This window comes from Poecilia formosa, unplaced genomic scaffold (genome assembly GCF_000485575.1).
Source record: "Poecilia formosa unplaced genomic scaffold, Poecilia_formosa-5.1.2 Scaffold258, whole genome shotgun sequence".
Lineage (NCBI taxonomy): Eukaryota > Metazoa > Chordata > Actinopteri > Cyprinodontiformes > Poeciliidae > Poecilia > Poecilia formosa.
In genome coordinates this window covers 38,251-52,224 of record NW_006800197.1, presented here as the reverse complement: position 1 = coordinate 52,224, position 13,974 = coordinate 38,251, and the positions used below count along the sequence as shown (strand labels likewise).

Below are 13,974 nucleotides of genomic sequence, written 5' to 3'. Positions count from 1 at the left end.
TAGATAGATAGATAGATAGATAGATAGATAGATAGATAGATAGATAGATAGATAGATAGATAGATAGATAGATATGAAAACCAGATCAACACTTACAGATATGATATATGCTTTAAATGGTAGCATCTTGTCTGCTTTTGCTGTGAAGCGTCTGCCAAGTGTCTGCACCAGTGGATGGATTTGATTATTCCAGACTGCTAGGAGGGAGGAATTTTGGCAAAAAAAAAACAGATTGGATTGAATAACTGAAATATGGCAAGTGTGGTTTTTTTTCTGTGTAACATTCCTCCTTTAAAATAAAAGCAGGTCTTCTTAATATAAATAGCATAAAAGCATGCTCTTTTCAGTCCAACAGTCTTCCATGCAGTTATTACTTTCCTCTTCAGTTCTCAGTGGAAAAGGCTTTCGCTAATAGTGATAGTCATGTGTGTGCAGTAAATGATGATTATGAATCGCTCCCCAAAGCAGCTCTGGAGCTAAGTCGCCCTTCTCTTTATGTTCATGTGTCTCTGTAATTAAGAGCACATGCAGGAATAGCAGCTGCAGTAAATACAACCGATCGCTCGGCTCAGCTGTCCGACTGGAACTCAGCAAAACCTCACAGAGACACTAATGCTCCAAATAAATAATAGTAATTGCAGTCTAAGCAGCGGCTCCATACATCTTCTATTAACCTATGGTGTGTACTTTACAGTGACGTTGTTGTTGTTGTTATGTATGCAGATGTTTTGTCTCTTTCTCTCTTTCTGCAGGTGTAGAAGCAGACTTCTAGAGCATTATCTTGTATTCTCTCTATCCTTCTTTCTTTCTTCTTCCCATATCTCATTCTTTGTCTTTCAACTATATATATATATATATATAACCTTCAGATTTTGTTCATAAAAATATTGTTTTAGGAGTTAACTTTGCTAGAAATCAGCAGACTGGAGGAACACAGACCTATAGAAAGACTTTGAGATATAGTTTGAGTAAACTTTCTGAAATGGTTATGAAATTACACCTTTAAACCAGGTTAAATCTTGATGCAGTTTCCTCTTTGTCCATCCCGGTGATAAGTCAGAAGCATCTCCCATGATGCTCCCTGGTGGAGCTCCTTCACTGTAGATGTCACAGATGTCAGCGAGACTTCATTATTCAAGCAAATAAAAGACAAGAAGAACAGAATGAGTCCAGCAGGAGTCATCCGCCATATGTCTGGTGTGGAAAATGCAGGCCTCCAGGGTTTACATGATGTAATGTATCTCATATGTCTGAGGTTTTTATGAAACACCTAGCATGAGAGCGGCATGGATGCTAACCCAACTAGCGCCATAAAGAGCTGCCTGTTACGTCACTGCCACTGATATTAGCCTGAATGTGTCAGTTTGGAACTAGTTCTTGTGAACTCTTTTTCTCTTTAGATATACCTTTGCTGTGATTGGAAAGAATCTGTTAGGGAGTCGACCCCGCTAATCCCTTTAGATCTGCAAGTTGACACCTAAGTCAGCCTGACCGAAATATGTATTTGCAGGAACGGTTTTGGAAAGCTCATCCCAAGAATGTGTCTTTTCCTTCAGAAAGTGGTGAAATCAGACGGCTTCCTGAGAGCAGCTTCGATTGTCCTCTGGCCTCCACGGCGGTCTCAGTAGTCTATAATTCCTTTGCCTTGTTTTGAATCACATAAATCCCCTATCTCTGAGAAAAGGAGTAAAAATATACTGTGATCCATCCTGGAGCAGAAGTTGTGAAGCAGAGGTGAAAAATCATCCCCTCTGTGCTCTCAGAGACGATATTTTAGACTTTTAAAGGAAGCAGAGGATGCGCAGTAATCACTCAACCTGCCAGGCTTCATCCCACTAATGTCAGTAAGCAGAGCTGAGGATTGTTTCTTCACTGAGCTCATTCAACCGTATGCATTCTGTTGAAAAGTCATGCACTGCATAAAAAGACACATGCTCACTTTTTTTCCTGTTTTGGCTCAGTGAAGTTAACCAAAATTATTTGCGAAAAGTGAGGATAATGAGATTGACATATGTTTCTTTATTATTTCATAGAGTTCCCTTTTGCTTTCCTTTTTAAACTGTGTGACTTGTGTCAAACATTTTTGAGTGGCCTACCCTTCTGTATGCTTCTCTTTGTTGAACTCTTGGTTCATTCCTCCTGACAGAGCCAGCATCATTTTTGTAAACGATTCAGAAAATTGGTGCGTCCACACAGCAGAATACAGCACCACAGAATATGGGCCAATCGTATTCTGTGTCTGCCGGGCCAATCAGTGGCACTGTAACAATGCCAGAGAACGACACACACACAGAAAAAGCTTTGACATTGTAGCTTTAAAAACGACTGGGCTTAGCATGGTCACACACGAAATGTTCTGGAATGCATCCGCTCTGGAGCCCGGTTTGAAAAATGATCGTTTCTGGTTTCCCAAGAAACCAAATCTACATGGACGTACAGCCTAAAAAGGCAAAAAACATTTTCAGATGCACCTGAAATTGTTTCCGGGTGAACGTGGCCTGAGTCAGGTTTCGAGACTGAGATACTTGTTAGCTCTGCAAGCTAAACTGACTCTGGCTTTGCTGTCCTTTAGCCACTTTGTAACAGGTTTGCTTAATGATTCGGGTCATTTGAGCCAAAGCTTTGTCTTCATGGTGGATGACTGCTTCAGTCTTTCTGTTCAGTCCTTATGAAACCATGAAGTGAAGAACACCGATCCCTCGCCCAGCAAAACCATAACACATGATCCCATATAGTGTTCATAGGCTTGCTAGCTTTGTTCTCCAACAGTGGTCATTAAGGCAAAACAGTTCAATTTCAGAATACAACACATTTCTCTAAAAATTAACTTGCCTTGTCTTTGACACTACTACTGTAACTGCTTTTTTGATATTCACTTCTTCGTTGGCAAGCGACCTTTCAGCCCAGGTTGTTACGAGATCCCTTTGTAAGTGGATCATGACATCTCACACCAAATTCTTTTGCATTTGTTCTGGATTTGATGCACACATCTCTACAATTCATCTAAAAACTGAATATACATGTTTTTGTGAGGCAGGGAGGTAAGGGAAAGGAAACAAGAAAAAACAAAGAAAGACGGCAGGTGAAAAGGGGGAATGATGAAGTCTGAGGGCCGACATTGACTCCAGGGTCTGTTAGAGGGGCTTTGAAAGAGGGCTATTTTCATGAAACAATGAGATTATATTTTCAGCATCCGCTCTGAACAAGGGTATATCCTTTTCCCCCATGGCACATGAGAATTTCGGGTTTTGGTCAGGAAGAGTCTCGTGCAGGAAGTGGCTTGTTAGAAAAATGTTGAAAAATGATCGCTGTGTCATTCCCGATGCTTTCCAGCTCAACAACATCTCTGCCATTTCGTACTTCGAAAACATTTAAGAAATGACACAAATTTTCAAATGTAATTCACTATAGGAGCGTAAAGCCAAGACAGCATTCATTGGCAGAACACCGTACTGCCACGGATCTGTGTCGACCAGGCATCCTGGTGTGTGGCTCCAGAGCTTTTTGGCTGAAGAAATGCTCCAGCAGTGTGCAGTCTGCTGACTTAGTTTAAGTCTGAAGACAGAGAGGATCCTGTATGTAATGTGTCCAGAAGCTTCTGGACACATTACAAGGCTTAAGGAAATCCCAAAGGTACAAAATCTAATTTAGGAGTCTTTTTTTCTTTTTTCTCATCAAAGGCTTTTCGAACTATGGAGCAGATGAGTGGCAGCACATATGTTGTCTTGTGCTTTCTCAGATTTTTTACATTACAACTACAAACTTGAGTTTGTTTTTTTAGCTTTTATGTGGTAGACCAACACAAAGTAGTGCATTATTATGAAGTGGAACAAAAATAAATTTTAATTTCTTTATTTTTATTTATTTATTTTAGAAAAACTTCAGAGGTCAGATTGGTTCACTGTGTTTCTTCATACTTAGACACGGGCATAAGTGGACACGAATGCTGTGGAATAAAAGGCTGTTTGCAGCTAAATTGAATGTAATCTGAACTAAGTCTTTTTTGTAGCAGTTGTGTGAACATGCATATTTATCTTCAAAGCAGCTTTAACTGAACCATTTATGCTCTTAGATGTTAGCCAACCCGGACACATCATCGGGTCTAAACGGTGTCGTTGCAAAGCTTTGTCAAGTTTATGAAAATGTTTGTGTGAAAACTTTCTTCCTCACTTTTCACGCTCAGAGCAAAGACCTCACAGATGTTGCTTCAGCCTCCAGGGGACAGTGGATATCAGCACTGGAATTCCTCAAGAAAGAAGTTTTTTTGTTGGTTTTTTTGTTTTGTTTTGTTTTTTGGGAAACATTCAGTTCACAAAAATGTGACAATATGACAGAGCTACTGAGAGTCCAGAATGTTCAAAACAGTCACTTCTTTAGAGAAGTCAAAGCTAACTCCACATGCTAGTTCCCTAGATCTACTTTCATACTGATAGCTATCATTATAAATTCTGTCTGCCATTTACACTACAAGATGGCAGGAGAATTTTCCCTTTTGATATTTGCAAATACAATTTGCTTTTATTAATTAAAATATCTTTCTGGCCTTATATTTATTACATATAATGCCTTACTGGTGTTGATCTATTGTAGTGGTGATTCCCAGTCCTGCTCATACCCCCCTCACTGTTGTCTTTGTTCACATCTTGAGGGCAGCTCCATGGCCCTGTCCTCACCTTACTGTCAGCTCTCCTTATTCTCCAACACTTGGTTCTCCGCAGCGCCCGCACATGCAAACACACATTAACACATGACACCGTGTACTGCTTTCTCCCAGCCACCTGTGCTGCTGGGCACACACAACACCTACACACCACGGTAATTACTGCTACAGACTTAGGTTGCAGAGTATCGTGCGTGTCAGAGACCAGACGGAGGACGCCCACCCTGACCAGCACGTGTTCATTTTCAATTTGTTTTGCATTTTGCCGTCTCTCAGAAATGCATTTTCGCACACCCCAGCGACAACCAAAACGCCCGCTGCCTGGAGCACAACATTGCACAAACAACCCAGAGGTCAAAGGTCTGTTATTCCAGAGAGACAGCCAGCTGAGCGCCCCCTGCAAACGAGACAGACTGCGTCCGAGCATGTGCGCAAGTCTGCTAAGTCGGAGCTAATAAGCCTCAGTAACATGATGTGTATTTTCGTACATTAGCAGTGCTGCTGTTACACTATTTTTGCACCGCAGATGCAGTTTGTATATTCAAAAGCACTTTTGCGAGTAACCCAGTCCAAGGCTTCGCGTTCAGGCATTAGTGTGTTTATTCACACAGGGCCCAGGGGCCACAGGGAGAGTAGGAAAATGACATTAAGCCACAGGGATCACCTTTCACCTCCCTTTAGATGCTCCCAAGCAGTGCCGCTAGCTTTGGGAGCTTCACAACATGGAAATCCAATCGCTGGGCCGTTGTTTTGGGGACAATGGCTGCTGGTTAAGTATAGGGCCAAGAAGTGTACAGTATCTTCCATATGTGCCACAGGGTTACTGTTGAATGGCTTACAGACTGCTTCAGAAAATAGCCTGGAACATGTAGCACATCAATGCTTTTCAACAATGGCTCTCTTCTTGCCTCTCTGCCAGAAGGGCCAGATTTATGGAGAGTTCTCCAGTCAGCAGGCTCCCACCTGAGCTCAGGATCTCTCCTCCAGACTTATGGAGGGCCTGTTGACTTTCCTTGGCTGGCCTGTGGGTTTAGTTGGACGGCCATGTCTCGATATGTTTGCTATTTGTGTCGTACTCTTTCCATTTTCAGATGGTAGATGGACACAGAGCTTCATGAGATGTTCAGAGAATGGAATACTGTTTTCCTCGTTGTTTCATCCAGACGATATGGAGCCTCAGCTTGCTGGAGGCTCAGACTGTTGAAATTTAAAACGATAGGATGTGATGGTATCCAGTCATTAACGTTTGGCTGTGACACATGGTGCACCAGCTACACTACGAAGGTTTTTGGAAATTGCATGCGCTGCGAACAACCTTCCCCCTCTGCGAAAAGAGAACGACATCTTTACCAGCATTGCCCTGCATTGCAAAAGTCGAGTATTCAAGCATTCCCCTCACATCTTCAGCTTGTTCCACATGGACCTGCTCATTATTTAACTGGTACACACACATGTGAGCACATCTCACCTATCCAGGCCTCCCTTCATTGGCTTCCAGCTGCTTTTACTGATCCCGATTAACAAGGCAGAAATTTAGATTGAGCTTTATTTGTTTAGACTCCCAAACTTTGGATATTAGACGAGTATCTTTGCTTCCTGTTTTTAAGTTTTTTTTCTAAAACATTTATTTTTCTTCTATAACATTTGGCCTGGTGTAAGTTGATATGCTCTTTTTATTGTCTTTGGTTTTATGTGTGTGCTTTTAATGTTGTTTTGTGTTTATTCTTTGATTTGTCTTGGTTTTGTACGGCGCTTTGGGCAAACTTATTCTTTTTAAATGTGCTTTAGAAATAAATTGGATCTGGATTTGAGATGTCTTAAGCATTCCTGTTGCTCCGACTCAATATTTGGAAGCGTGGCCAACTTCCTCCGTTCACTTCCTCTGAAACCACAATGCAAAAACAGCACAGAAACTCAACATCATTGTTCAGAGCTCCTGCCTTCTGTTCACTGATTGGCCAGGATGAGATGGATCCTGAGAAATTGAGCTCAATGGAACAAATTCACTTAGGAGATTAGAATCATTGTGTAGAAAGGTAACGACCAGGCTACTTTATCCTTGACCTGTCTGGTTTCTTCCTTCACCTTTGCCAGGCTGTTTTGTTTGTTCACCGGGTTTTAATGGGAAACGCTTCCATATTTTTCCCAACATACTGCTTTTTAAATTTTTCTTTTTTAATTGAAGTGACATATTTGAGTCGTGATGGCTTCAGCGTGTCATTGAACCTGTTTTCCTGGCGGGGACCCCATCACAAGCCAGCCCAGGAAAGGCTGCCTACAAGCCAAGAACCAGCCCAGGATAACAGCAGCGCAGCTTCAAACTGGACTTGTCAAAACAGCCTTCCGCTGTCCAATCTCATCTTCTTGATCCACAGGAATACCTCAGCAGAGGCAGAGGAATGCCGCTCAGCGCTCGCCATCACATCAGACTGCTCCGCTTCAACAAACACACCAAAGTCCTGTTTGTTTGCTCTGAAAATAATCAGCCCAGGGCCTGCTGTTTCATCCAGCATGACATCATTTTTGCAGTGACGTGTCAGTGTCAGGTATTTTTTAAGAGGAATTGGTTTTAGCAACTACTTAGTACTTTTCACTTTTTTTCTCCAAAAAGTGAAACGGTTTAAGCGAAACCTCCTGAAAAAAAAATAGATACTGCAGAGATGTTGTAAAACACATAACTTCTACCTCATGTCTAAACGAGAAATCACTCCTCTGACTTTTCTTGAGATTTTGTGTGTTTTTTTCTTTTCTTCGTTCCTACGTGTCCTTTCTGTCATCCAGTTTTTAATGGGTTTCAGTCACAGACTGTCATTTTTTAATCCAATTTGAACCATCTTCCCCTTGGTTTTTTTTTTTTTTAGTTAATTCAAGGCAGATAAGTTGGCCTTTTTTGTTACCCAGATGTACAGCAGGAGTGCATTCAAAAGTTCTGCCAAATTTCAATTTCCTTCAGCTTTTTCTTGGGTTCATATTAAGCCTTTTTAAAATGTAACCACCGTGTGCCTGTCAGGTCGGATCGTGTCTCTGACGTTTTAACTTAACCCTTCTAGAAGTCCTGATCTCCTGAAGTAGAAGTCAACAGAAAAAAAGAGAATAAATTAACTTTCCAGATTTATTACAACCTTATTGTTCTTTTCATCTTCAAAGCCTGTCTGCCTAAACAAATGACCAAGGAAGGTTCACACAAACCGCAAATAATGGCGCTATGACTTCATCGGACGCAAGAATATGTTGGACTGGAGCGTTGTTAAGTCCAGATCAGGTTTTCAGCTTCAGCTCAACATTTTTAGCGAGTTTCCATGATCGTTCAACCTGCGCTCCATTGCTCCGGTGGAGAGGTCACGCGCCAGAGCTGAGTAAACAGCAGAAAGCTACAGCTTGGTCAAGCGTTCAGGTCAAGGACCCAAAGAGCCTCGAGAGACTTGCCACCCCCTGGGTCATTAATAATTAATGAAATCTGAGGCCGGGGACAGAATGCCATGACTAAACAGGCAAAGGGCAAAGGCAGTTAAACAATACTGGCCAGGAAGGGAAGGTGGGGGAGGCATGGGGAGAGGATCAATCCCTGGACACAAGTTGTGCTTTCACTGTAAGATCTAGAAGCTCCAGACACAACAGTGAAGAGAAAGTGAGATTTAGGTCTTTACCCTTAGTCTGTAAGAAACCAGAGGTTCACAAAGTATAAAAAAAAAACAACATGTGGAGACAGTAGGAGACAGTCAGCGAAATGAAAAACAGCATGAAAGTCTGGCCTTTTCCCATGAAATCCAGCAGCCCTCACTGTCCAACAAAACACGTTCCTGCCCTAGAGGTGCTATCATAGCCAGACCTCCATTACGAGCTCAGCCTGATGAAAGAGTAGCTAAAGGGGGTGGGGGGGGGCTTAGCAGGTTTGGCTTCTAACCCTCCCCCCCACTGGGTCAGATATGAAAACAGATAGTTCTACATGATATTATATAGCAAGTGGTTTTTAAGAGACTCTGTTTGAACAGTGAAATGTGATCCCTGTCTCCTTCTCAACAGTTTTCTAATTATCTCTGGTGATCAGCAGCCTTTTATGCCAACTCCAGACTCCAGATTCTCCTTTGAATAGATAAACGGAGGTTATTGCTGGTGATAATGGGGGAGGGGGGAAGAAAAAAAACTCACTCTTGAAACCACAACAGACATTTCTCGGTTGGATTTTTTTTTTGTCTGATGCAGTTTGGTTTCTTTGCAGACTTCCTCAGACGACTGCGACCCCCACGAAGGAATCCACGAGGGGAAGGAGGGCATGTACCGCCTGCAGGTGACCCAGTTTGTCCAGAGGCTGGAGTTCTGGCACAAAGACTTGAAGAACACCTTGGTCACATCGATTACAGTGGTTCCAGTCAATGGTCGCACTGTGGCGTACCTCGGCACGGCAGATGGACGACATATACAGGTAAGGAGATCAACGCAAAGTGCTGGTAAAACCAAAATCCTGTGCAGTATTTCAATTTTTTATTTTTTATTTTATGTGGCAGGTGTTTGTTTGCATGGGAGTGATTAAATTAGATGTAAGTTTCTCTGTTAGGACTAAGTAGGCAGAAACTCTACGTCGGGGTGTCCAAAGTCGGTCCTCAAATCCTGCACGTTTTAGTTCTCTCCCTGGTGGTAGTAACAATCTCTTCAGCATGTCAGTGTTCTTCTTAGGCCATCTAATGAGCCATCATTTGATCCAGGTGCGTTAAACCAGGGAGAAAACTAAAACATGGAGGATGCCGGGCCTGGAGGATCAACTTTGGGCACTCTGCTCTACATGAATACATCAAAATACATCCAGGCCATTAAAAAAAACACTACACGACAAAACAAGACGATATGTTTTTTTGTTACATAACTAAAAGTGGAACAAAACCCAAACTGATTACAGAATCATGAGGAATCTTTAAGATTCTGAAACCTCAGTCTGATGTTGGATTTTTAAGTTTTTTTTTCTAATTTGTCAATTCTAAGCTGGTTTTTAGGCAATAAATAAATAAATAAATAAATAAATAAATAAATAAATAAATAAATAAGAAAAGCGTCGGCAATGCTCCTTAACTGTACAATTTAAAACAGGTCTCTGTTCAACATGGAGCTATCTATCAGTCTTAAGTTTAAATTTTGAAATAGAGGTGATGATTATAGTCCGAACTCAATGAAATACTGTGAAATAGTCCTTCAATCTATCACCGACTGCTAGGATGCTAACTTTAGCTTTGCTAGCAGCTAACGGTTGGCCTGTGGCAGCATTTTTGCTGTGTTTACAAAATGTTTGTGTCATGTAACGTTACTGTTTCTTTCTTCACTGAGTACCTAAACTGCTGCCACACAAGCTTTTTGGAACTCATGGACTCTTCTTCAATGCCAGTTTGATATTAGTTGGGTTTGTCAGAACCTCCTGCCATTCTTCCTTCAAAATAACTCTCTAAAACATTGATATACACAGAATGCCAAGCTCAAAGACCCCACATTCATATCTGGGCCTCATAACATCAGTCCAAAATATTTCTCCAGAGAATCATAAGCTGGAAGTAACTGCATAGTGCAGACAGATTTCACTTTGGTGAGATATCGAGGTGTTTTAATATCTTGTGCCAAGAGTGGAAGTTAAAGTCTGTCATGTGACCAAACACCTGCCAGAATGAAATAACATTAAATTCCTTTTCATGAGTAAACAAAACTTCAACACCCTGAGTATGTTTCAGACACTGGTTAATCTTTAATTGTTTGATGTCTTTACATAACTTGGAGGATGGCTTTGCACATAAACTGTGGTTCTTATTTCTCTTGTTTCATAATCAGGCCAAATCTGGCTTTCTGAAGGCTGCAGCTGAGTAATGCAAGAACACTGTAAAACATTGGAAGGTGGTTTAAAATGAAAGTCCACCTGCTGCTTTGACAATTCAATTAAAGTCAACAAGAAAACTGTTTAAAGTTCATGAAGTTGATTTAACAACAAGAAACAAAATGTCTTATTTTTTATGTTAATTAATATTGAATTGTGAGTTTTAACTTAATGCTGCAATTTAAACCAAATAATTATTTCACAAATATCATAAAAAACTGCCCTCATCTAGTTCACCTATTATTTTCACTCTTAATATCAAGTTAAAATAACTTAAAATAACTTTTTTTACTTTACTAATTTAAATTCTTGTTTCAGATTGCATGAACAAAATTTCTAATCTGATAATGAATTTTATTAAACATCACCATAAAATTCTGTTCAGAAACATTTAGTGTGAATAGGACTTATCCTCAAGCTTTGCAAACTGTCAGTTGCATTAAAATAAACATTTGCCTTAACACACAAGAGTCAGATCAATATAACACACACAGGATACAAAAAACTTGCTGCTAAGCACTCTGGGAAATAGTTCCCACTCCTGTCTTTTTCTTTTTTTTTAAGCTTTGTTTAAGTGCTAACCTAAACACTCTAGTTTAATCAGCTCTTGGCGGTTTGACAAAATGAATAAAACGTTAACACAACTTTCTACTGTAAGTTTATCTTTCACAAACTCACATATTTAGGTTCAAAATCTAAAACTCACTTTTTATTTGACTTAAAAATAGAACATAGTAGACACAACTAAATTCTGCTCAAATGTTTTACAGTGCAGCGTGTATATTAAGGCTGTTGTAGTTTAATCAGCTTCCAATGGCAAACTTGTGTTGTTTCATGTCACACCATAGAATGCAACACCTTGTTTCCTGCTTTACCCGTCGTTCCATCAGTAAAACAACATGTCAGCGTCATGACTGCTGACTGAAGCCTGCGATTTGTGTTGCATTGTTAAAATACTATCGCAACGGAATGAATTGCCAAAAAGCAAAAGCTGAGTTGCGTCACGTGTTTTCGAAACTCAAGAAATAAAAAGCATGCACGAAAAAAAGCAGCAGAGACATGGAAAATCTGCGTGACAGCTGCAAGGAAAGGCGGGGAGGGCAGAGGCAGTGGGGAGCGAGGGGGCTTACAGGCTGAACGGTACGTTAATGGTGAACGACGGGCTTCCCTAACGCGTTCCCTCGCACGGCATTCTGCAAGTTCCTTGCAGCTGTTGCCGTGCTTTTCCACAGTCAGTCCTAAAGCCAGCCATGCCACTTCACGCTTAGCCCCCCTCCTCATCCCAATACCAAGAGCCCCGTTCCCCCCAGGCTCCATCTCCACTAACATACACAAGTTGATTTGTTTTCAGCTTTAGCTAAAGCAGGAGTCTAAACTTCACGAAGTTAACCATTTAGTTAAGCAGTGGCAAGCAGCGCACAGTCACACGACCAGGCTTAAGTCTTTGCTTGTAGAATCAACAGAGAAAAGCAGCAGATAGAAGAATGAGAATAGGAAGAAATGAGGACGAGCCAGTTTTAGGGATTACAGCCTGAAGTAAAATGAAAGCAGCAAACATGGCAAAAAAACAAAAAAACAAAAAAAAAAAAACATTTTACTCAAAATGTAGGCTCACACTCAGATGGGATTAGTCTGTCAATTATCTATTCATATATTCTCAAAAGTGTCACTGTGGTCCTCAGCTTAAAGCTGTAGTATGCACCTTTTATGAAAGATAAATATTTTATTACATATTTGTTGAAACTGTCACTATTTGGTGACAGTTTGGTATGAGACACATAATAAGCGAAAGAAAATCAAACTCCTCTGCCTTCTCTCAATGCTATCAAGAAACAACCAATCAGAGCCAGGAGGCGGGTCTTAGCGCTGTCAATCACCCTGGCACACGCCTGCTCATCCTCTCCTCCCCCTTCTGATAAACTACAGCTTTTTCCTGAGAGCAGAGCCTGTCATCAACACTCAGGTTAGTTAGCATAGCCACCACATTGAGCAGTGAGTACATGAGGTTGATTGACAGTCTTGGCTCTGGTCAGGAGCGGTTAATTTCTTCACTCAGGGTGGAGAAGATGGATCTTCACATTTTATCTGTCTCATACCATACGGTCGCTATAAGGTGACCGTTTTAATACATATGTAAAAAACATCTTTTATAAAAGTTACATGCCGGAGCTTTAAGACATCTTCTGTTTTTGTGGTTTTTGTTGTTTTAAATTTAAGTTCAGACTCCTTTCCAATTCCACTAGAGATTTATTCCAGCAACAGAACCCAATCTGAGCATTCTCAACTTTTCATTCTACTTAAACATTGTTAGAAAGAATCAGTGTTTGCTCGTTAGGCAGTAAGATTTTTTAAATTGTCCAATTTTTTTTTTTTTGACTCATTTTTGACTCTGTAATTCCAAGTCGCTAAGATCCTTCATTTGAACCCAAACAGAAACCTTTCTTCCCCAAAGTCACCCTGGTATGCATTTGATCTGATGACCCCCTGACCGCCTGCTGCCTCCGTCTAAAGCTACGCAGAAGAAAACCTACAAGAAGTTCTCATCAAAATCAACTTCATTGTTTGTTGGGCCAAAAGGACCTGTCAATTTTTCATGCGTTTGAGCTTCCTTGTCAGCCCTGGTGGACAAAGCGAGAAGGAATATGGGGCAGAGGCAGTGAAAGAAAAGGAACGTTGTTTCCCCCCCCAGTGGACTGACTCAGGAAGCGTTCCCTCGACTTCAGTCGGCCCACTGTGGGAATTACACAGTGCCAGTGTTTATAGGCCAAACTTCCCCCCAGCCTCCTTAATACAATAAGCTGTAATTTACACCACTATTACCTCCAGAGAAATGGCTGTTGTGTGGCCCTGTCCCCTGCGGAAAGCCACCTATTATCCTCGCTGTCACAAAAGCTAACGTTGATCATGAGGTTCAAGCAGTGAAAGAATGACACTGGAAAACAACATGTTTGTCAGCAGAGGAACCAGAGGCCAAGCTGCGGTTCAGCCAACTGAGTAAAAAAAGTACATTTAAAGTTTACTACGCTGAGTGTGTTGTGTTTTTCCTGGATGCCCTGACGCATCGTAGGCTTGAACCAAAGGGTGAAACAGTCAACAGCTTCAGTGCAGCCCGTTGGCCAGTGCCATAAAACACACACGCACGCACACACGCACTCACGCATACACACACACACACGCACACAAACACACACACCACAAGTCACCACTGGATTGTCTTAACTGTGTTACTGGCTGCTAGGTGTGTGTGTGTGCTTGTGTGTGTGTGCACATATAAGTGTGGGTGTGTGTATAATTTAGAAAAACCTCATGTTACTGCAGTGACCACATACCCCATTAGTACCCTGTTCAGTTATGTTTGTTCCAAAGCCAAAAGCTGCAGCATAACCACAACGGATAAGTATTGCACCAGGTGTGTTTCACTGAAGGTGTGTGTGTGTGTGTGTGTGTGTGTGGGTGTGTGTGG

The 13,974-nt window shown here is 41.3% G+C and overlaps 1 protein-coding gene across 1 annotated transcript in view; it reads left to right on the top strand.

Moving 5' to 3' along the window:
- The window catches only part of met (MET proto-oncogene, receptor tyrosine kinase), a gene marked incomplete at its 3' end in the record, with an annotated part of 75,810 nt that overhangs the window by 24,582 nt on the left and 37,254 nt on the right, over nucleotides 1-13,974 (top strand). The window contains exon 3 of the mRNA XM_007570328.2: nucleotides 8,880-9,083. Within this exon, the coding sequence (XP_007570390.1) occupies nucleotides 8,880-9,083 (204 nt within the window). The remainder of the gene's footprint in view (nucleotides 1-8,879; nucleotides 9,084-13,974) is intronic.